The sequence below is a fragment of the Thunnus thynnus genome, chromosome 2 (assembly GCF_963924715.1).
Source record: "Thunnus thynnus chromosome 2, fThuThy2.1, whole genome shotgun sequence".
Lineage (NCBI taxonomy): Eukaryota > Metazoa > Chordata > Actinopteri > Scombriformes > Scombridae > Thunnus > Thunnus thynnus.
The window spans coordinates 33598372-33620375 of NC_089518.1; the positions used below are offsets into that span (position 1 = coordinate 33598372).

At 37.5% G+C, this 22004-nt stretch overlaps 1 protein-coding gene across 2 annotated transcripts in view; it reads left to right on the forward strand.

Moving 5' to 3' along the window:
• LOC137168759 (phospholipid-transporting ATPase ID-like) overlaps nt 1–22004 on the forward strand; it is a 51021-nt gene that overhangs the window by 16782 nt on the left and 12235 nt on the right. Inside the window, exons 3-16 of one of the 2 annotated variants that reach the window (XM_067571490.1) lie at nt 1049–1107; nt 5672–5785; nt 8429–8527; nt 14874–14935; nt 17034–17106; nt 17648–17718; nt 18097–18179; nt 18272–18430; nt 18628–18716; nt 19325–19518; nt 19664–19872; nt 20505–20548; nt 21356–21521; nt 21788–21976. In XM_067571490.1, the coding sequence (XP_067427591.1) occupies nt 1049–1107; nt 5672–5785; nt 8429–8527; nt 14874–14935; nt 17034–17106; nt 17648–17718; nt 18097–18179; nt 18272–18430; nt 18628–18716; nt 19325–19518; nt 19664–19872; nt 20505–20548; nt 21356–21521; nt 21788–21976 (1611 nt within the window). Of the gene's footprint in view, nt 1–1048; nt 1108–5671; nt 5786–8428; nt 8528–14873; nt 14936–17033; nt 17107–17647; nt 17719–18096; nt 18180–18271; nt 18431–18627; nt 18717–19324; nt 19519–19663; nt 19873–20504; nt 20549–21355; nt 21522–21787; nt 21977–22004 lie in introns of those variants that run through there. The other variant, XM_067571499.1, reaches the window with a different exon arrangement.

Here is a 22004-nt window from a genome sequence, read left to right on the forward strand (position 1 = left end):
CTCAGTTTTCAAGTATTATAAATCCTGCCAGTCAAAGCTATTTTCACCGGGATTTACTATCTCGTAAGATTTGAGTTGTATTTCCTGCTTCAAGACGATAACGATCACACAACCCTGTTTCCTAGAAATGATGTTTATACTCTATTCAATTGCAAAAGCAAAAAAAAAACAAAAATATAATGCTGCCTGAATTACATTTTCTGTAAAATTATGAGTAAATATTGTTGATTAACATAAATAGCAAGTGGCAAAAAATTTTATACTGAACACAAGAGTAAAATGTTCATTGACAACTGTGGTATTTAATTTTTTTTCAATATGCAATCTTGTCGTACAATATCCAATCATAAGCATTATTAAACTTTTTTATGGTTATGTTTAGGCTCTGGCAGAGCTTGGTTAACGTTAAGGAAAGATCATAGTCTTGGTTTAATACAGAAAAAAGTGTGACTTCAGTATGGTGTATATATATATATATATATATATATATATATATATATTGCCTTTGAATATAATCCAAGCAGGGATTTGCTAACACAAAGTAATTGATAAAACAATTTAGTAGTATTGAAAGAGAAGAAAGGGCGATTTCACAGTTTTTTTTTTGCCTGGTCATAACAGCATTAAGACTTTTTCCATGAGTGGAAGGAGTACAAACACTGTGAATCGGTCATTTAGCATTTAGGTTTCCCTCAACTTTTCCCATAACCTCTGAAATGGAAACTGCGAATCAGAGGCTAACTCAGTGTCATGATTTTTGATATTAATAGTAAATACTGATAAATTGTTTGACTTTTGAATTAAAATTGTAAATAATGACTCTAATGAAAGCTGTATGTCAAAGAAATGATGAGATATTGAGTACTTGAGTGCTGACAAATCTTTGTGGTCGTCTCATTGGGTAGCACTTCTGGGGTTAAAGGTCGTACTTGCTGTACTTCTATAATATGAAGCACTTTGGATACAACCTCTGATTAGAAGAAAACTCAATATAAACAGACCAGACAGACAAATCAATAATAATCATTTCTTTGTCTTTTCAAATCAGAGCTGGAGAGGAGACTCCGAGCTAACGACCGAGAGTACAACCTTTCTTTTAAATATGCTGTAAGTATAAAAATGTGCTTGTCTTTGTCATTGCTGTTGGTCTTCCACCCACTCTGGCAGCCAGCCATCAATTTAAAGTCCTATTGTGCTCCGAAAACCTTCCTACTAAAATAGAGGAGGGGATGTGCAGCGGATGTAGAGTCAACCGAACATTAGACACAACAGTTTACTACCCAGACATTTTGTCAGTATACAGACATATAAAGTAGAAAACACTCTCTATGGGCGTGTCTCATTACATGAGTGTCTGGCCGTTATCAGCAAACTGGACATCAGCCAAAGTCAACTCAGTTTACGCTGAGACTCTCCAGTTTTAGCTCCATGTTCCTGCCGTCAAGGTTTAAATTCACAAACATAACATTTCAGGGAACAAAATAGACACAATCATGCCTAATTTACTTTAGTGTTGTAAACATGTATTGTCAAGTGCAGCAGACATGCAATAAACGTGTAAATGTTTGCTACATCTGTATGGAGGAGATTTTAACCCAGAAATTAAATTTTAAAAAAGAAAGTAGAAAATTAAAGCAGCAAATTGTAAATAAATGCAGATTACTTATGATAATCATGTCAATAAAATGTTTAAGAGAACAGGAAGTTGACATAACAAAATGGATATTATGAAATGGAAATTAATAATAATAATAAAAAAGCACTTTTAAAAACAAAAGACTGAAAAAAAACTCTAAATGAAGAAAAACACTAATAAAACAAGCATACGAGACAAATTAATAAATATAGTAATAACATAGTTAAAGCAATAACACTAGGGGGAAAAGAAACTATGCAATTATATACACACATCCATAAATATATAGCCTGACATATAAGGATAAATACACATATAGGCACAAGTAGGAAAACACATGTTTGTATATTATATAACTTTAAGAATATGAACATGGAAAGTGAAACTGAAAAACCTGAAATTGGAAACATGAAATCTTGTAATGGTGCTGGAAAATGGAAAATGTAGATTAAAACAGTTTTATTTGTTTTTTTTCCCCCTTTTGATTTTATTTTTAGATAAGATGATTTTCCATACATCTGCATTGGGATAAAACTAGTGGGAAAATACTTAGAAAGGGTGTAAACACCCATTTCCCCCTGCTTGTGTATTTAAATATTTACAACCAGAACTAAAACTTACGTCAGTGTGCGGTGTTGTTAGTGAAGGGATCCAGTGATAAAGTGATAAGCGCAGTCCAGCTGGCCAGAGCTTCCAGCCTCCCGATTAGACCCACCTGGAACAGATCGAACGCCTCCCACCAGATTACACTCTCATAATGTAAAACATCTGCAAAGAACTCGCAATGATTCTTCACATTGCAGCCACAAGAAAAACCACTGAGAGACCAACCTAATGAAGGGTTTCAGTGAGGATTCACAAAACCAGAACCCACATAATTAGTTCTTTAAGTGTGTTTTCTGAGGACCTCCAAGCTGCTCTCTGCTTTTGGTCTTCAAAGAACCACCGATTGACCTCAACATATTTAGAGTAAGCAGTGACATCAGTGGTGTTCTCAGGAGAACAATCACTTCCAAGAAATGCTCTTAACTATTTCAGTCAGACAAACAATTACTAACAAGCTTTCTTCTAAGTTATCTGTCAATGACATACCAATCTTTTTAGAATAACAATGTCATCAATACAAAAAATTGTATAAACAATCAACAGCACCATGAAGTGCAGCTTTCAAATCGACCATAAAGTTTAATTAACACCTCTTTTAAACAGCAAACCGAACATTGTAATCTCCGTGAAAGTAACCGTGACCGCAGGGCAGCTTATTTACAGCATTCACCACATACAGAAAGCAATACATTTTCGCAAGTGTTAGATTGGTGGATCACAAATATTTGTAGGATGTTTGGTCATGTACATGAAATGAAAAACAGATGTACAACTTTTTTTGGTTTCACACAGTTACATAACAGTTGGTGTTGGTAATACGCAATAAAATGCACCAATTAAAGAGAGACTGTTCCAAAATGAGTGAAAAGACTGAATTTTTATATTATCAGTTAAAGCACACATGATGAAAATTCACTTCTATTGCCAGGACATTCACATATTTATGTCTATATGTATGTATGTGTGTATATATATATATATATATATATATATACACATCTAAATAATCTGTGACACATGGTTTTATTGTCCTGGACTAACATTAATGTTTACCACATGGAAAAACTGAAGAAAAACTGAACAAACTACATAGACAGTGACAGTGAAGTGATTTGTAATTTCCCCTTCTAGTGTAATTTAACCCTGTATGTCATAAAGTAATAATCTATAAATCTTTATATTAAACATGTGTTCACTGCCTTCTGCCTTCCCATCTATCTACCATCTGTCTGTTTACTTGTCTGCACCCAAACACCGAAGGTAAAATCAACCCCATGACATGACATTGTGGCCTTTGAATAACCAAAGGACCATAAACAAAGGGACATATTTGCTCAAGCCATGAATGTGATTACGCATTATGCATTTCTCTTATCGTCCCGGATGCATAGGCACACATTTCCATAAAACAGGCTGTAAAGGTTTAATGGATTCATTACGTAGATGCGGTCCAGAGAATGACACAAGGTGCTTTACACACACTCTGACCTAACATAGTATAAATTCGTTTATTTTTCCACTGGTACGTTTGCTCTGTGGCTAATTTTCTTCCAGCAATCTGATTGTTGTTTTATTTGTTTGTTCGTTTACTTGTTGTGCTATCAGACAATGTTTGCTCAAGCAAACTTTAAACTTTATGATCATCTTAATGCTGAAATACAAAGATTTTCTCCTTGTCAGAATAAACCATGTAAATGTCAAAAACCTCTAAAACAACCTGACCATTATGGAAGGCAAGAAGACAAAGAATTTGTGGGATACTTGACAGTCATTATTAAACAGTGTTTTTTCTTAGTTGTTCAGTCAAATGCGTCTCAGCCATGATAACGTTATGTTAGCCTCATGCCCGGTTAGCTGTTGTTGGAACTGCGGCTAGTTCAGTCTTGCTAATGCTAGTTTTGAGCCCTGTAAAGAGAACCCAATATGGCGCTGCTGCCAATTTTTTCCTAGTAGCAGTGAAAAAAGCCCCTGCAATCCAAAAAAGCATTTCCCCATACCCCACCATTATTAAAGAGACTTTTACAAAACTCTTGACAAAATAAGGTCAGTTATTACCCTTTGTATTATGTATTTTTAATCCATGAATGTTGTATATTTGTAAAACTCTTCGAGCCGAGAAAAGCGATTTTAAAGCCTGTGACATCATCCCAATATAAAGTCTACGGGCCGAGCGGGAACTCGCTGGCGGAGCCGGCAGTAGAAATACAACACAAGCACAGCGTGGAAGCAAACCTAGAAACTAGGAACTTTTTTGGCTCATGCACCAGGCAAGCAATTTTCATGCGATTGAATAGGCTCCATCTTTGAGTTTAATGCCTGTAAGTTTATCTTGGTACAATGTGAGCTTTGGTCATCATCTTTATACTAAAATACAAGGATTTTCTCCAGTTTCATTCTTGTCAGTATACAAAAATCTCTAAAAAAAACTTATTCAAAATCCTAACTGAATTATTTAAAGACAAGGATCAAATTTAAGAGCCTCTTCAACAGCTGCTGGACCAAACAGGAGACATCATTAATAGAGAGAGAAAAAAAATACATCACAATATGTCTCCTGTTTGGTCCAGCAGCTGTTGAAGACGTACTTGGAAGTGCATAATTTTTCTCTATTATTAAACAATTGCTTTAATAATAACATGCCAAATTATCATATTTTTAAGCAGCTGTGGTCAGTGAGGTATATATAAGCAGGGGCGATGGGTAGGTTAAAGGTCAACACTTGCTGACATACAGTAAAAAATATATGTTTTTGTTTTTGGTTATGATCGGATTCGCCTCCATGCTGTAGAAGTGACAACAAAAGTAAGAAAAGCAAAGAAAATACTTCATTACTATGTTCTGCTTTTGCTTCAAAAGGATCAAATTTTATCAAAATCTGATCTCAGTGCGTCACAGAGCGTCAACTGTTTTGTCACTGAAAAGGAAACGATAATCAGGCCAGCATGTTCTTCGGTTTCCTGAACTTACAGTCCTCTGTTCCTCCACACTTCCAATACTGTCTTCATAAGTTATTATCTCATCAATCATCCATTACTGAAACATTTAATATATAAGAAGTGAACTTTTGTAATAATGGCAGCAAGGACAAGAGATCACAGAGTATGTTGTTGGCTAACTGTTCCTACTTGTTGGTCTGACAAACATCATAATTGAGATTATTGTTTCCTGTCTTGATGATTACATGACCTCAGTTTCACACACAAAACTGATTCAGCATGTTTCACAACTTATATACCAAGCCACATATTTAAGGTTCCCCTAACATTAAATGAGAATTAACAAATACAGGATATTCAACTGAAACATATGACTTGAAATATCATTAATTCCAAAGAACTTCTACATTTCTTGAAAGTCTGTGTATTTCATTGTCACTCCCAAGTTGATTTAACATTCACGCACAATCTTATCTTTTTCCACCTCCTCTAGACGAACGCCATCAAGACCTCCAAGTACAACTTCTTCACCTTTCTACCCCTCAACCTGTTTGAGCAGTTCCAGAGGATCGCTAACGCCTACTTCCTGTTTCTGCTGGTGCTCCAGGTGAGGGAAACTTCTATCCAACTGTCAAGCAAATTTTATGCAAAATTTTGCAAGTTTCTCAAATAATAAAATGCTAATTAGACTCGTTTTTATCAGTTTTTATCGGTTGACACATTTTCAAGAAAAGATTATGAAAGAATATCGTTATCTGGACATTGTGGAAAGATTGGTGTGTTGTTTGGAATTGAAAAGGGATGTGATAAGGTTTGTACTTGCCTCCACAAAAATGTGACTGGTCACCATAGTTGCCCCCATTGGATGTATTTGCTTCCATTGCCACCTTTGCTTCCAATTCATCCCAACAAACCCCCCCCCCCCCACCCCCAAAAAAAACCTTCTCTGAAACTGTTGAAAGCACACCTTGAACTGCAAGCAAGGTCAATAATTAATCATTGTATGAATTTTTAAACCATGAGGCGATAAGGTGATACTTGTACTTTCCCGTACCTACAGTAGAAAAGCTATTTTTATGTGTCTGGCATAATCTCAGTGTAAAGTTCAAAGTAGAATCACCAGGAACCAGGAAGAGAAAAGAATTTGACTTTTTTTTCTGTATTCACGCAATGTCAGCAGAATGGTTACCCCACTGCTTGCCTTGCATTCACACCAGATAAACACTTTAAATAAGTAATTTTTTTTTTAATCATTTTACATATTTGTGTTGGTTTGTTAACAAGTGAAACCAGATACAAACAGTGTATTAGCCCCTTTTTATGGTTAAATAAACTGAATTGTATATTATTGCCAGCGATGGCTTTGCAGCCATTCTGCCGCTGCATTGTTGACACTTCTGTGGATCTTTTTGTCACGTGGGAAATATCATAGCTGTCAGAATTACAGCTATGAGGTTGACCTCAACGTGTTTTTTTCCATTTAGCTGCACGTAATTATGGATTGAATGACCTGATGTAAAGGCTGTTCATGAGCTGAGTGAGCAGCTTTAATTGGAATATGTTTCAGCCATCTTGGAGTCCTTACTGTGATAAAGTCTGTGTTAATAGGGATCCTGGGCCTTCCTGATGAAGGCTGGCTGCCTCATTATACATTTATTATATTATAGATTTCCTCTTTATGAAATAGTAGAGATGGGTTCATTAGTAAACACTGACAAACTTGTTGATATCTGCACTATTTCCCCAGTTAGCTAGCTAATGTTGGATTGGTGGTAGCTTAGCTTACAGCCTAAGATAAGCTACCACCAATCCTTGCCTTAATTTTTGCTAATAAAGAGTTGTTGCCACCTAAAAAAACAAGCTTAACCACATTAACTGTTTGTCCTTTTAGCCGTTCAGTTACCAGTAACTTAGGCCTGCTAATTTTAGCTAATTATTAACCTCTTAACCTTAGCTAATGTTGTATTGCTGGTAGCTGCTAATATTATGTGAGTTTTATGGCTAGTTAACTAGTAATGCAGGTAGCACTGCCTTGTGAGTTTTGGTACAGGTTAGCTTTGATCCTGTAATGTTAGCTGCCCTGTTGACAATCACAAACTTGAGCCAAGGACAGAGAGAAGTTACCCTGTTAAGGCACAGCTCAACATTTGCTCAAATTTGCTTATTTCCTTTTTGGCTGTTACTACTATGAGAGGTGTATTGATCTTATCATCTAACTCTTAGCAAGAAAGTAAATATTTCACTGAAATAGTGAACTATTTTTGTCCATAGCACACTTCCTTGTTGTGCAGCTCCCACACTATGATGCTATGACAGACCTGGGCCCCTGGACAATGTTGTTTGGACACTAAATGTACACAAAATAATGTTTTCTTTACAAAGAAAACCATACACACTGCCTTTAGCTCAAAGTGAAATTTAGTTGTTCCTCATTTTTCGAGGAACCAAACTGTGAATATGCTGTGAAACGTCTCTAGACACAAAGCATTCTGAGAATCACTGTCACACACGCTTGCAAGATGTAACCCGACATGTCCAGAGGGAGTAAGTGCTCTAGCACAGTGAAGCTGTGTTAACCAAACAGGATATGGACGAATCAAGTGCAATGAGATTAAGGAAGTATAATATCCAGCACAGGATATTGCCTCATCGTGTGCAATAACAGTCACGTTGCAACACAGAGGTCGCCTGCAGTGGCTGCACTGCTGACAGACGAGGAGGAACTGGAGCACAACAGCAGTTTTAAATAAGATACAACATTTTCATTTATCTTCTCTATAAGTAACTTTCCAGTTTGCCTCTGTATATATCAGAGTTTGATACCATATGGTACTGTAGTGCGTAATTACCTGCAGTACATTATTTATTGTACATTTAATGAAACAGGAAACAACTTTAAAAAGTTCCTCTTTCCACACAAAAACATCCTTGTCAAGCTGATTTTCAACCAAATTTCAAACATGTTTTGTTTTTGACTGAACAAAACCTCCTTACATCATCAAGTTTTACTTTAAAGGACGGGTTCACAAATTTAGTGGTATGAACCGGAGGAATGATTACAAATGAGGAAAACCTCTTTCAGTGTTCATGTGGGCACCTGACTGTTGTTTTAAGACAGACTTGAAAAATTGTGAACCTATCCTTCAATTCACCGCTCTCTCTACCACACTCTTTCCTTTCAGAGCTGTTTTTACTATAGTTGTTTTTCCTCATTGTTTCTTTTTGGCTGAAGTCTGTTTGTGTTTTTTAGGCAATTCCTCAGATCTCATCTCTGTCCTGGTTCACCACCGTCGTGCCTCTTCTCCTGGTGCTGACAGTCACTGCTGCAAAGGATGCCACTGACGACATTGTAAGCACATTCATTTAAGTGTTTTTTATTTAAGTGTTTTGTATTTTACATTCAGCAAATCATCACTATAACAATTTCTGAGGTATTATTACAATGACAGTATGCAAACTACAAAGCACTTCCCCAAGGCTAGTGGCAGAAGATGTATTCAAATACTTTCCTTAAGTAAAACTATCATTACAGCAATATAAAAAATAGTTAATTGCATGTAAAAGTCTTGCATGAAAAATCCTACAAAATAGTACAAAGACTTCATAATATGTATAATATATAAATTTGACATTATTATACATAACCTCATTATTAATACTGAAGCATCAGTGTGTAAGCTGCATGTTACTGTTGTAGCTGCTGGAGGTGGAGCTAGTTTGAACTACTTTATATATAGTTAACTAGTTTAGTCCAGTGGTTCCCAACCTAGGGGTCGGGCCACTCCTAAGGGTCACCAGATAAATGTGAGGGGTCATGAGATGATTAATAGGAGAGGAAATGTGACAGATAGAGCTGTATCTGTGTAATGGGGGAATAACGCTATTATCTCCAGACGGCAGGAAGACCAAGGATCTGGTCCAGGCCCCCCACCCCCCCCATCCCCCTCCCAACACAATTTGACTCAGACCTACTCTGTACTGTGGTGTTAGGATGAGTAAACTTCAGGAATTTTCAGTGTCACGTGGCTTACTTGACAGGGGTTGTGGTCTAGTGCATTCTCTCTGTACCTGTACTCATGTGTAATAACACCTAAACGCTCCCTTTATTCCCTTCCTTGACAGTTGCAGGACTAAATTGCCCCCACTTTGGAGAATGACCTCTATGAAATGATCACTAAACAGTTTTGAGTTTGAACCACGCTAATAGGGGGTTTATTCTAGTAGTAGAACTAAAATAAATAATAAATTATAATAAAAAATAAGCCCCTTTGCCCCTATAGCAACATCACATAGCAGAGTTAGATATGTAACTTTAAACGTTGGGACTGCAAACCCCAAATGGAAACCAAAAATAAAATAAAAATAAAAATTGAAATATGTATATTCGATTAGAGGAATATCTATCAGCACAGTATATAACAACTGTGAGTGACAGCTACTTCTTAACAGCTACCCAAATAACGGCTGAACAGAAACTCCACTTTTTACCGCATACCAGTGACACAGTTACACATTTGTGGTCAAATAACCACAAGACAGGTACTGTCTCACAGATAGAGTCACATGAACTGTCTGTGGGTGAAGCCACCAGTGTGACAAACAGTTCGCAGTGCTATTATTGTCCGTCGCACTTTCTTTCTTTCAGTGTTCGTGATAGAGTCTCGTGTGGCAGGAAAATAACAGTTTACTCACAGTCTGAGTTGAAGACAGTCCATAGTTACAGTCAGTGCAGGTGAAGAGAGAGAGAGAGAAAGGAAGCGCGCACATCAAAGGCGCCGCCGTCCACGCTGCACACTGTCTTTGTCCACGCTGCACACTTCTTGGATAAAACAAAAACAGAACTGGAGCACGAAGAGACTAGCTTAGACTATTCACTTATCTGACACAGAAAGAAGGAACAACAAAGTTCTGATGCACAAATTTGTTTTCAGTTTTTGGACTTTGGACGTCATTTTTGCTTTGTTTTGTGTCCTCAGAGACTGCAGCTCCCATCCAGGTGATCCCTAACCTTACCCAGTAGGGGTTAGTTGCCTAAAATGAACTTAACATTAACCATAGAGGTGGCAGAGTAGAAAATTTATTTTTGAGTTGTTTTTGGAGCGGTCACGTGGGTCATTTTGGAAGGCAATGACAAACAACCTTTTGCTATTTAGGTGTGGGGACCTATTCGCTGGTCAGTCATCTGGAATATAAATAAAGTTATGGGATGTATCATGCACATTTCTAGGACTATATTTTTATTCTGGGGCTCTATAAAAAATCCTTATTTATCTTTTACTGGCTCTTAATGCAGCCGCTCAGCTCAGCCTCTGTCTGAAACAGGATGTCTTAGCTCTTGACTCTTTAAGGCCCCACTCCAAATAAGTCCACTCTGTTCTGATTGGCCAGCTTCCAGAAGCTGCTACTCGCGGAAGTTTGTTAATATTGAACATGTCGTGTGTCTAAATTGTACCAAATTCGATACTGCATTCCTTTGTGTCTACAACAATGCACGCGCCAAGTGTAAAGTAGATCGAATGAACGGTTCTTGAGATATGCAAAGGACAAACATACATACGACAAAGATCCCTTGCTCTATATAGAGATCAGAAAGTGAACAACATTGATGATATGTAGTTTTGAATATCGGCCCTGCTGCTTGTCATTAAAACAATAGTGTCCAAACTTTTGGCTGCTACTGCATATCCAGTCCAAGTCTTGTACAAACAGACACAGTATGTTATTTCATGTTATCTCATGCTGCTCATAGTCACCATTTACTTTGTGACTGTGGGAAAAAAAACAGCTTTATTAACAAAACACCTCACACTCCACTTCACCTGTTTGAGTTCATTTTCAGTTCAATTTGTCACATTGTTGTGCATAACAGTCACATATTGCACAAATATTTGTTAGCAGAGACGCTTATCAGTCTGCTTAACGTCAAATGAAGGTTACCATGGCGACCGTGTGTCTCTGTTTGATTAAGTCTTGATTCAAGCACATTTTCAGACCTCAGGCTGCTACTTGGTTTTCATTAATTTTTAGCACAAGGGCAAATACAAATAATTTGACAATCAGCGTCCGTACACTACATTCATGTTTTGAGTTTAGGGATTGATTAGTGAAATTATTACTCAACTAAATGTTTCATCACTATTCCTGAAAATGTTTTGAGGTAGTTCTCCATTAGTGATGAAACATTTTGTCATTTGGGAGTTGAGGCTGGTTAAGAAATAATAAAATTTCCCTCCCTCATGAGATACTTACACCTATATCACAGTTGGCCTACACTGTAAGGTCATCAGGAAATAGATTTTTTTTTGTGTTAATGGACAAACTGTTTTCTTTTTCATTCATTGATTCCTGAGAATAGAACACAGAACGAAATGTACTTCAAAAACAATGAAAGGAAAATGACTTTTCGTTTCAGCTGTCAGGGTCAACCAGACAAATGTATGTGTACGAGTGCTTGTGGCACCCAATAACTTAATGCCAAACCGCCAAGAGGAAATGAGTGATGTCATGAGTTAAACATTAGCTATAGAGGAGGAGAACAAGAGTCCTTTTGTTTTTCTTGAACAATCCTCACCACCAGCACCCATCGGTCCTTTTAGTGAGGACACCGGGTTCAGGCTTTAATCAGTCTCTGTGGAGACTCCAGACTGACAAAGCGTGACGAGGTAGATGACCTTGCTGCCTCCTTTCTGTGAAAGGACATTTTTAAAAGCGGTCACGTAGGAATGTAGCAGAGATGTCGTTCTTGTGTCTCAGCCTATCCAGGAAGAGTATTTTGTAAAACCTGTGCAATGTCACATCATGAAAAAATCATGAAAAGGGCAAAAACAACAGCTGATTATTCATATTTCTTGTATTATGTTGATGAGATTACTTTATGTGCAGAGATATAAGTTCTGCAATTAAGATATTAAGATAAAATGATTTTTGTGGTGGATTTTGGAGCAATCCCATCATTTCACAGTGATCATATAATTCAGTGGTTCCCTAATTTTGGTTAGTGATCCTCAAGATAGGTCCCAAGATACTTTTGAGGGTTTGCAAGATGATTAACAGAAGAGGAAAGCGGAAAAAAAACATTTACGCACAAAATCATGCTTATTTTTTAGACTCTGCTCGAATCTTTGCACATGGAAACAAAAGTCTTTGGTCATAACTAGTAGACATAATGTATGCAACTGATGACAAGGAGTGCATGTAGATGTTTTGTTTTATGCCAAAAAAGTTCAAAACCATTGTTGTTGTCATAAATTAGGATGGCAACCAAATTCAGATTTATTGTTCCTTGACTTGAGCTGCCTTTCAGTCGAGCAGATTTCATATAGATCAGCTCCTAGTTAATTTTTGGAGTCCTATTAAGTTAAATAAGGTAACAAGTGAAAATATCATCCCCTGCCAAAAAGTAGAATATAAAACCAAAACAAAATCCTGGTTTTACAGGAAGACATAAGTTAATTTTCTTTTAATTTTTAACCATCTCTTATATGCAACACTTCTCTCCTGCAGTTTCATGCTGGCAGTTCTTTGACAGATCAGTCTAGACTTACAACCTTTGGCTTCTGCATCAAAAAAAAACAGCAACAAGGAAGTCTGAAATGAACAAAGCAAGGCTGCCTCCAAAATGTGAAAAAGAGGATAAATAGTTAATATAAGAATGGAGACATCTTTAGAAGGAAAAGTAGTCCACTGGGGTAGGTAAACACCTCAAAATTGCCTCAGAGAGGGAAGTAATGGATAAGAAATAAAGTAATAAAAGTAATAAAAGCAATAGAAAGTAATACAGAAAGTAATAAAACTATAAAAAGATTATCAACAACAGATTTCAACATTATGTTTGTTATTAATTACAATGGGGAAACCACCTGTCAGCACTGTTTATCTCAGTGTGAACACAACTCTTTGTCTCACACACAGAAAAAAGGTGTGATCAGAAACTTAAAGCTACAGTTTGTAATTTTTTTTCACATATTTTTTTTGTTGAAATATTCTCCAAAGCATATCTTAATATGGAGAGGGGATTTCAAAGACTTCTGTGTCCCAGGCTCATTGAATAGGCTGGCAGCAGTGAAGAGAAATTCCCCTCTCGAGTTTTTAAGTGAGCCTCGCCCTTCTAACCAGTCACAGAAGGCCAAAGTCAGGGACGGGAGCTGTTGTATTGTATTATTTGGGACCATGTACACTGTTAAACATAAGTGTTACCATTTGATGTACTGCATCAGAGTAGTCCCTTAGGCAGGTCACAATTAAAACTTATAACAGCACAATAACAAACAGTACAAAGCAAAAAACACACAGGACACATAATACATAATACATCACATACACTCACAATGTCAACTAGAAATTAATAATGTAAGCTTGTCAAATTAAAAGCAACTTTATTTGCGTTCATGAGAAGACCACGAGATGATGATCATGATCAAGATCATTGCTGTCAATCAATACGTGAACTCACTTGTGGCCTACTACTCCTCTCATACTGAGGCTACAAGCTCACCATGGCTTACTCTCTGGCTAGCAAGCTCCAGGGGCGTTGGCTAGACTGTTAACCATCAGGGACTGAGCCCAGATTCTTCTCAATCAAAAAAACTATTAAAAAAAACACTTTTAAATAGACTGTTTCCATGCTTCTTTTTTTCTTGCATGTGAGGGTTACACATTGCTTAAAAAATGTGAAAATAGGAGAAGGAAGGAAGGGTTTGGATTTGATTTACTATAATTTGTACATGAATATCACAGCCACTCGAATGTCTCAAACCAAAACGAGCATCATATCAGACACCAACTACCAATATTAGGCCTGCGTGATGGAGAATCCTCAAAACACATAATACAATAGCAATTTCATAAAAGAGTTGAAAATGGCAAACTGCTCAGAGTTAACTTTCATTATTTTCTCAATTAATTGATGAATTGTTTGGTCAATAAAATGTCAGAAAATAGAGAAAATGACCAATATAATTTTCCAGAGTCAAAGGTCACGTCTTCAGATGTCTTAATTTGTCCGACCAACAGTCCAAAATACAAATATATTCACTTATCATGTCATTTTTGACAAAGAAGTGTATTAAATTGTCACTTTTGAGAAGCTGAAACCAGCTAATTTCTTGCATTTTTCTTTAAAAAATGATTAAAATGATAATTCCATCATCAGGATAGTTGCAGATTAACTAATCTGCCGATCAGTTTATCAATTAATGACTAATTGTTGCAGCTCTACTCCCATATACCTACATTAGTTTCATCTAAGAGCTCTTACTACTTCAATCAAACCAAATCAAATCAAATCAAACTTATATCAATACATTGGGCGCAGCTGGGCGGAGGAGGAGCAGAGTCTCATGCTAGCGTTAGCGTGAACTTGCATATTATAACTTTAACCAAAGACGAGAGACATCATCATGGTGGTAAGAAGGGAAGTGAAGTTTCTGTTAGGGTAATGGGTGCAGTTTCAGTAAATACATTTGATGGGAGTTCCCCTTTGATGTGGTAACTCCAGCATTATGTGATATCTGCTCCCAACTCATTAGGTTGTGAGTTGCTGACTGATAACATTAATTCGATTGTTTCATGTTTCTTTTAGTCATAATTGGCGGCACAGATGTTATGACCTAATGTTGTTTCAATATGTGTGTGTGTGTGTGTGTGTGTGTGTGTGTGTGTGTGTGTGTGTGTGTGTGTGTGTGCCTTCCTTGCAGAATCGCCACAGGAGTGACAATCAAGTCAACAACCGAAAAGTCCAAGTCCTCATTGATAGAAAGTAAGTTTCTGTGTGCGCGTACAAAACATATTAGTCAATCAAACACATCAAACACACCTAGAAATCTTCTACCTCTGCTTTTTTTTTTTTTTTTAAAGAAATCCCCCCAAAATTCCTCAGAAGCTCCAAAAGCTTCTTCAGTAACGTGTGCTTTTCAGCTCTAAGTGTGAAATAAAGCACAAAGTAGAAATCAAACATTCCTGACATGTTAAATAGCAGACGTCAGGTAAACAGGATACAAAACAAGCGCTCCCCACCATCCTGCAGCTGCTTCCTGTGGCTCAACTAGAGAGTTTAGAATATTTTGCATAGAAGGAATATACAGATTGGTCAAGTATACAACATACACATACATATATATACATATACATGTACATATACATATATACATACACACGCACACACACACACACACACATACATATATATATATATATATATATATATATATATATATATATATGTGTGTGTGTGTGTGTGTGTGTGTGTAGACTCCTTCTTGGTCTGTTTACCATTCAAAGAAATCCCAAATCAGGGCTGTATTGAGGATTTTTTAAACGCTGAGATCATAAATCCAAATTCCCCAACACAACCCAACACACCTATTTTTTTTCAAATTCATTTTGCGTAAATTTTATACCTAAGTGATGTTTTAAAGACTGTTTCAAAGCCCGCTCAAACTTGACATACTACTTTAAATCCTTTAAAAAATGGAAATTTAATTGTATTGTTTTTGTTTATTTTGTTTTTACCTAATACCAAATTAAGAAATATTAAATAGAGATATAAGCAGCTTTTAAAAAGTCACCATATGTATATTGTGTCTATTTGTATTAACTCCACTTCAGGTCATCAAAGGTCCCATAATCCCATAAACTCAGTGTCCTCACTGGTAACTTTACGCCTGTCTGTATTGATATTAACTGGAGAGATAAAAGTTTAGTATTTTTTGGTATATTTAGATGATAAATGTTCAGATATTTGTTTCAGCACCACTGTGCAAAAATAACACAATAAAGAAAATGTCCTGATTAACGTTATAGATTCTTACTGTAAATATGTCTTTATTAATGATCCTGTCTGTAGAACTGCAGTATGTTGGTACAGAAAGACACCAACATAGAAAAACAAGATTGGAGATTTTATTACCACTCAAAGCATCAACTGTATTTTTTATAGTTGTATGGTGCCCAAGATAAAAAAACGACTTTCCTCCTGTGTTGGCTCCCGTTGGCTGCCGGGCAGTAGCTCTGTGCCGTGTGTTTAAGACCACGGGAAGCAGCTGAAGGGCTGTAGGCTGTAGGGTTTTCTTCCTGTTGACCTGATGTCTGCTTTATTTGTACATGCCAGGAGCGCTTGACTTGGCATGAACATAATCCAAGTTTTTTACAATAAAAAGAATCACATTTTATTTCCAGCAACATTGACGCAGGTTTGGTATGAGCGGCCTGAAAAAGGGGAAATTTTCATTTAAAACTAAGTCAACTGATTGTTTTTTGTTCAATTACTCTATGAATCATCTGTTCTATAAGAGTTGAGAGAACAAATGCCCATCACAACTTATCAGAGCGCTAAGTGGTGACCATATTTCTGCTTTCTTTAACAGTGCAGAAAAAGTGACCAAAACTGACACCAGTAAAGATGCCAATTTAAAAAGTACTGAGTAAAAGGTATTTATTTTAAAGATTAACAAATGATTTACTACGAAGCAAGTTTGATGATTCTCTAAAGTAGCAAACTAGAAACAGTCTGAAGCAAACGATGGCTGTTGCTCAAATTTGATCCACAACATGAGCTGAAACACTGAACAGCAAAACCCTGGAAAACATCAAATGTGTATTCCAGCCAAGTATGAAAAATGGTGATTCATACCCCTCACTTCCATTGGCAGAAAGAGACAGAAACAGATAATACAGGAAACTGGCAGGAACATGCAGTCAAGGAAATATTGGGATGACCCTGGTGTCCAGCGTTAATTCACTGTCCCCGCAGACAGTTTATTTCCTGAAAAACCTCAAAGAAAAGGGAAAAGAATGCCAAACACACACTCACGCACACGGTTCAAACATCCACTTACCAACCTTTGTCCTATTCTCAGGCTACGGAGCGAGAAATGGATGGAAGTCCAAGTGGGAGACATCATCAAGTTGGAAAACAACCAGTTTGTCACAGTGAGTGAACTGAAAAAAGTGTTTTATTACATTTTTGTGCTTTTGTATTTCATTTGTCACCTTGATTCATTTTATTTACTTATGTTTTTAACTCCTGATCTTTGGATTAGCAGATTATATTCTCCTTCGTGTCACTGTGTGTGTGCAGAGAAAGTAATCCAACAATGTTTTCAGCAAAATTCATAAAGATTTTTAGCTGGTTTTGATTTTTTGTTTCATGGCCAAAAGAGCAGAAATGAATTCCTGCAGGGATTCTCTTCATAGAAACTTTAGTAGATTACAGATCTTGTTTTTTATTGCCATTAAACAACTGCATTTATCAATGTTATTGATCACAGCGATACGATTTCCATGCCTAAATATGATGGACATTGTTCTGTATATATAGTTTGCTGGATTAGAAGACTATGTTTCTTTCATTATCTGATGCAAAGTATGAGCCTGTTTCAGGGTTGTTTCACTCATACTTGATTTGTTTATGAAAATGTTAAACTAACAACAAGTATCAGCAATAAATAAGTCTTTTGTTGTGTCATTTCAGGCTGACCTCCTCTTGCTCTCCAGCAGTGAACCACTGAACCTGGTGTACATCGAGACAGCAGAGCTGGATGGGTAAGTCTATTTTTGGGTGGGTAAGTTTGTGTATGAGAGAGGTCATGATGTGAGCTCGTTTAAACAAATCACGCAACATCAGATATGCACCCTGTTATTTATATTCTCTCATTTTTGTTGTATCTCGTCTCTGACCACATACTTTTCCTACTTTTACTGCTCTTTGTCTTCCTCTGTTTCATGACGTCTTTTGGCCGACATCTCCTCTTCCTGCTGGCACTTCTCCTCTTTCTCTTCGTCTTCCTTCTGTAAACATCTGCTTTATTTCCTTGCAAATCCGCTTTCTCTTCCTCCTCTTGCTCCTTTTTCTCCTCACCCCTTCATCTCCCCCTTCCTCATCCCTCTCCTGTTCTTCTTCTACTTTTTCTCTTTCACCAGAGAGACTAACCTGAAGGTGAGACAGGCCCTGCCGGTGACAGGAGACTTGGGAGATGATATCGAAAAACTGGCAGACTTCAACGGTAAGACATGCGCCGCGGAGAGAGTTTTAATTGTGGTTTTGTTGTTCCGAGCTGCATCTGAAACCTGCTGCGTCATCTTTCTCTCCTTCAAGGCGAGGTACGCTGCGAACCCCCCAACAACCGCCTCGACCGCTTCACAGGAACGCTAACCTTCGCCGGTCAGAAATATTCGCTGGACAATGAGAAGATCCTGCTGCGAGGCTGCACCCTGAGGAACACTGAGTGGTGCTTTGGACTAGTACTGTTTGGAGGTGGGGAGGATGTTTCATGTTTCATTATTGAGGAACCAGTAAACTGTAAACCTTGTGACCTTAGTAAGAGAGAACATATGAAAGTCAGATATGAATCTTATCTCACTTCAAAATACACTAAGACAATTACGAATTATTTAGAGGATTAAGACGTAAGAGTAACTAAGGACTTACTTGTTTCTGTTCCCTTTTTGCAGGTCCAGAGACAAAGCTGATGCAGAACTGTGGGAAGACCACATTCAAGAGGACCAGTGTAGACCGCCTGATGAATGTCCTAGTCCTCTGTGTGAGCCTTCCAAGTTTTTCTGTTTCATGTGATCTCAAAAATAGTATTTTTTAATGAGATGTGTGAATAAGTTAGCTGCACATTTGTATTCATCAGTTGGGTAGCTACTGAAGCTTTGAAATCAATGCATAAAGCTGAATAAGGTCATTACACAAGAGGAACTTGTGACAAGATCTCTTAAAAATTTCAGTTCTCGTTGTGTTAAATGTGCCCAGGAGCAACAAAGGAAAGAGAGCCACCTACAGAAATTTCAGTTTCAGTTAGAGTTACAGTTTCTGGGAGGTGCAGTGCAGTAACAGTAAAATTATGAACCTAAAATTATGAGCCTGCTTTATTTGCATTTGTATCCAGACAATGTAAATTATGTACTTCATGAACTTTCTGCAAACTTTTAAAAAATCTTGCACAGTTAGATGTTCCAATTTGTCTTTTTTTTACCACATAAATGTGATGTACAGTCACATACATGACTGAAGAGTTTGACTTAGATCTGCATTTTGTATTTGTCAGCTGATAATAATTGAAAGTACACTTGTTTGAAACATGTTCACGAAGATTTCTGAAACAGTATATTTACATTAGCTTAATTCTTTGTCTTCTTTGTGCAGATTTTTGGTTTCCTGGCCTTCATGTGCACCATCCTGGCAATAGGAAACTGCTTCTGGGAGCTGAACGAGGGCTCAGAGTTCACAGTCTTCCTGCCGAGGCAAGACAACAACGATGCTGGCTTCTCTGCCTTTCTCACTTTCTGGTCCTACGTCATTATCCTCAACACTGTGGTGCCCATCTCTCTCTATGTTAGGTTTGTGAAGATGATATTTATTTAATTAGATACAAAACTTGGGTGTAAGGCTTCAAATGATATCAAAAATAGAATAAAGTCAACAAAATGTATAAATAACAAGATCCGCCTTTTCTCAATTCCTGTATCCACCATCTCTCTGCAGTGTGGAGATCATTCGGTTGGGGAACAGCTTCTACATCGACTGGGACAGGAAGATGTACCACGCTCGCAGCGACACTCCTGCCGAGGCTCGTACCACCACGCTGAATGAAGAGCTTGGCCAAATCAAGTACATCTTCAGTGACAAAACGGGGACACTCACCCAGAATATCATGACCTTCAACAAGTGCTCCATCAACGGCAAATTGTACGGTAAGGTTCAAGATGTTTTCATGCACCTTTCCGACTGACTTGAATGTCTCCTGCAGTTAAGTTCAGGTTTCAGGTTCAGTAAATAACTGTAGAGACTTGATGGTTGTTTAAGATCTAAAAAAATAAAGAAGACAGTAAACATTTTACTCAATTAGCAAAAGAGACACTAAAAGCTGTTAGACTGTTTCTTAAGGTCTTATTTCTTCAGGTTTGTTTCACATTGGCTGGTGTTTATGATGATTTTGATTATCCATTAATCTGTTGATTATTTCCTCTATTAATCAATTAGTTGTTCAGTCCATAAAATGCCAAAAAGTTGTGAAAAATGTTGATGACTGTTCCCCAAAGCCCAAGATGACATCCTCAAATGTCTCGTTTTGTCCACAAGCCAAAGTTATTCAGTTTACTGTCACAGAGGACTAAGGAAACCAGAAAATATTCACATTTGAGAAGCTGGAATAAGAGAATTTGGGCATTTTTTTCTTAAGAAATGACTCAAATCGATGAATCGATCATCAAAATGGTTGACGATTAATTTAATACTTAGCAACTAATCAACCAATCCCTCCAGCTCTATTTTAGACTGTACATACAGCACTTCTAAGTTTGATCTATTTTCTTCTTCTTTTCAGGGGATGTGTACGACTACACAGGCCAAAGAGTAGAAATTACTGAGGTGAGTCGGACTGTTGAGATGCAAATTCAAGTGTCATACCTAAACCATAAATGAGGTTGTTTGTCGTTTCACTGCATGGACGCCTTTTGGATCGATTCGCTGATATGATGTCCCCGTCAGTAGGACGAAATCACACCAACAAATATTTTATCCAAATACAGACAACTAAAACTTTGGTTCAGGTTATGGGAAGATCATAGTTGAAAGAAACTCAGAAACTGTTGACTTTTCTCTGGCAATGAAGTCAGGATGTTTATATTCTTATCCACTCAGCCCGGCCTCTTACCCATTTACTGCTTTACTGCTTAACATACACACGGGTCATTTTAAGTATTGAACAAACAGTCTCTGGGATTTTAAGTATGTTGTTCATTTTGCTCCATTGCTTTCCTCTTAGATTACAACACTGGTCCTTTATTTTCTTTCACTCTATGAATTACTCCAACACCACAGATATTTAAACTAAAAACAGATACTGTCATGAATCATTGAGGAGCCATTGAAAATTTTTCTCATGTAATTAAGGTTTAAACTCATGTGGTCTAGACTTGATTTCACAATCAGATGACACAATAATGAAAAAGGGTTTCTGACATTCCTTGAAAAAAATCAGGCAGATCATTATGTTAATTACAAAATTTTGCCTTTTGAAGCGTATTTTGAACATCTTGGTCTTCCAACATTTTGGTGTTCATGGTGTTTGGTGTGCCAGGCTTCTGTTATGAAGATCTAATCAGACAGAGATCAGGGTCAGCTGACAAATGGCTTTATTTCACTTCCCTTGTCTTCTTCTCTTCCTCTCGCCAGAATACAGAGACGGTGGATTTCTCCTTCAACCCGCTGGCCGACCATCGCTTCGCATTCCACGACCACGCCCTGGTGGAGGCGGTGAAGCTGGAGAACCCCGAGGTCCACGCCTTCTTCAGACTGCTGGCCCTCTGCCACACCGTCATGGCCGAGGAGAAGAAAGAAGGTGAGAAGAGATGAAGTGCATCTGCGAGTGAAACATTGACTGTACAGAGATTAAGGTCAATCTCATGCCACTAAAAGCACAAGTTGATAGGTTGGTCAATAAGTTTTTATTGGTTTTGTTTGTGTAAAAGAGAATCTACAAACATCTACAAATAGAGAGTGACATGAAGGACAGAAAACAAGAGAAGGTTTTCACAACACAAACTAGACCCAGTAGAAGGATTTCTCGTTCTCTAGTGACAAAAAAATACCTCATTGCTCCTCCAGGTGAACTTTTCTACCAGGCCCAGTCTCCAGATGAGGGAGCATTGGTAACAGCAGCCAGAAACTTTGGATTTGTCTTCCGCTCGCGTACGCCGGACAGCGTTTCCATCATGGAAATGGGACAGCCACACAGCTACAAACTGTTGGCCATCCTGGATTTCAACAATGTCCGCAAGAGGATGTCCGTCATAGGTAAATAATCTACTAGAATTGTTGTGAA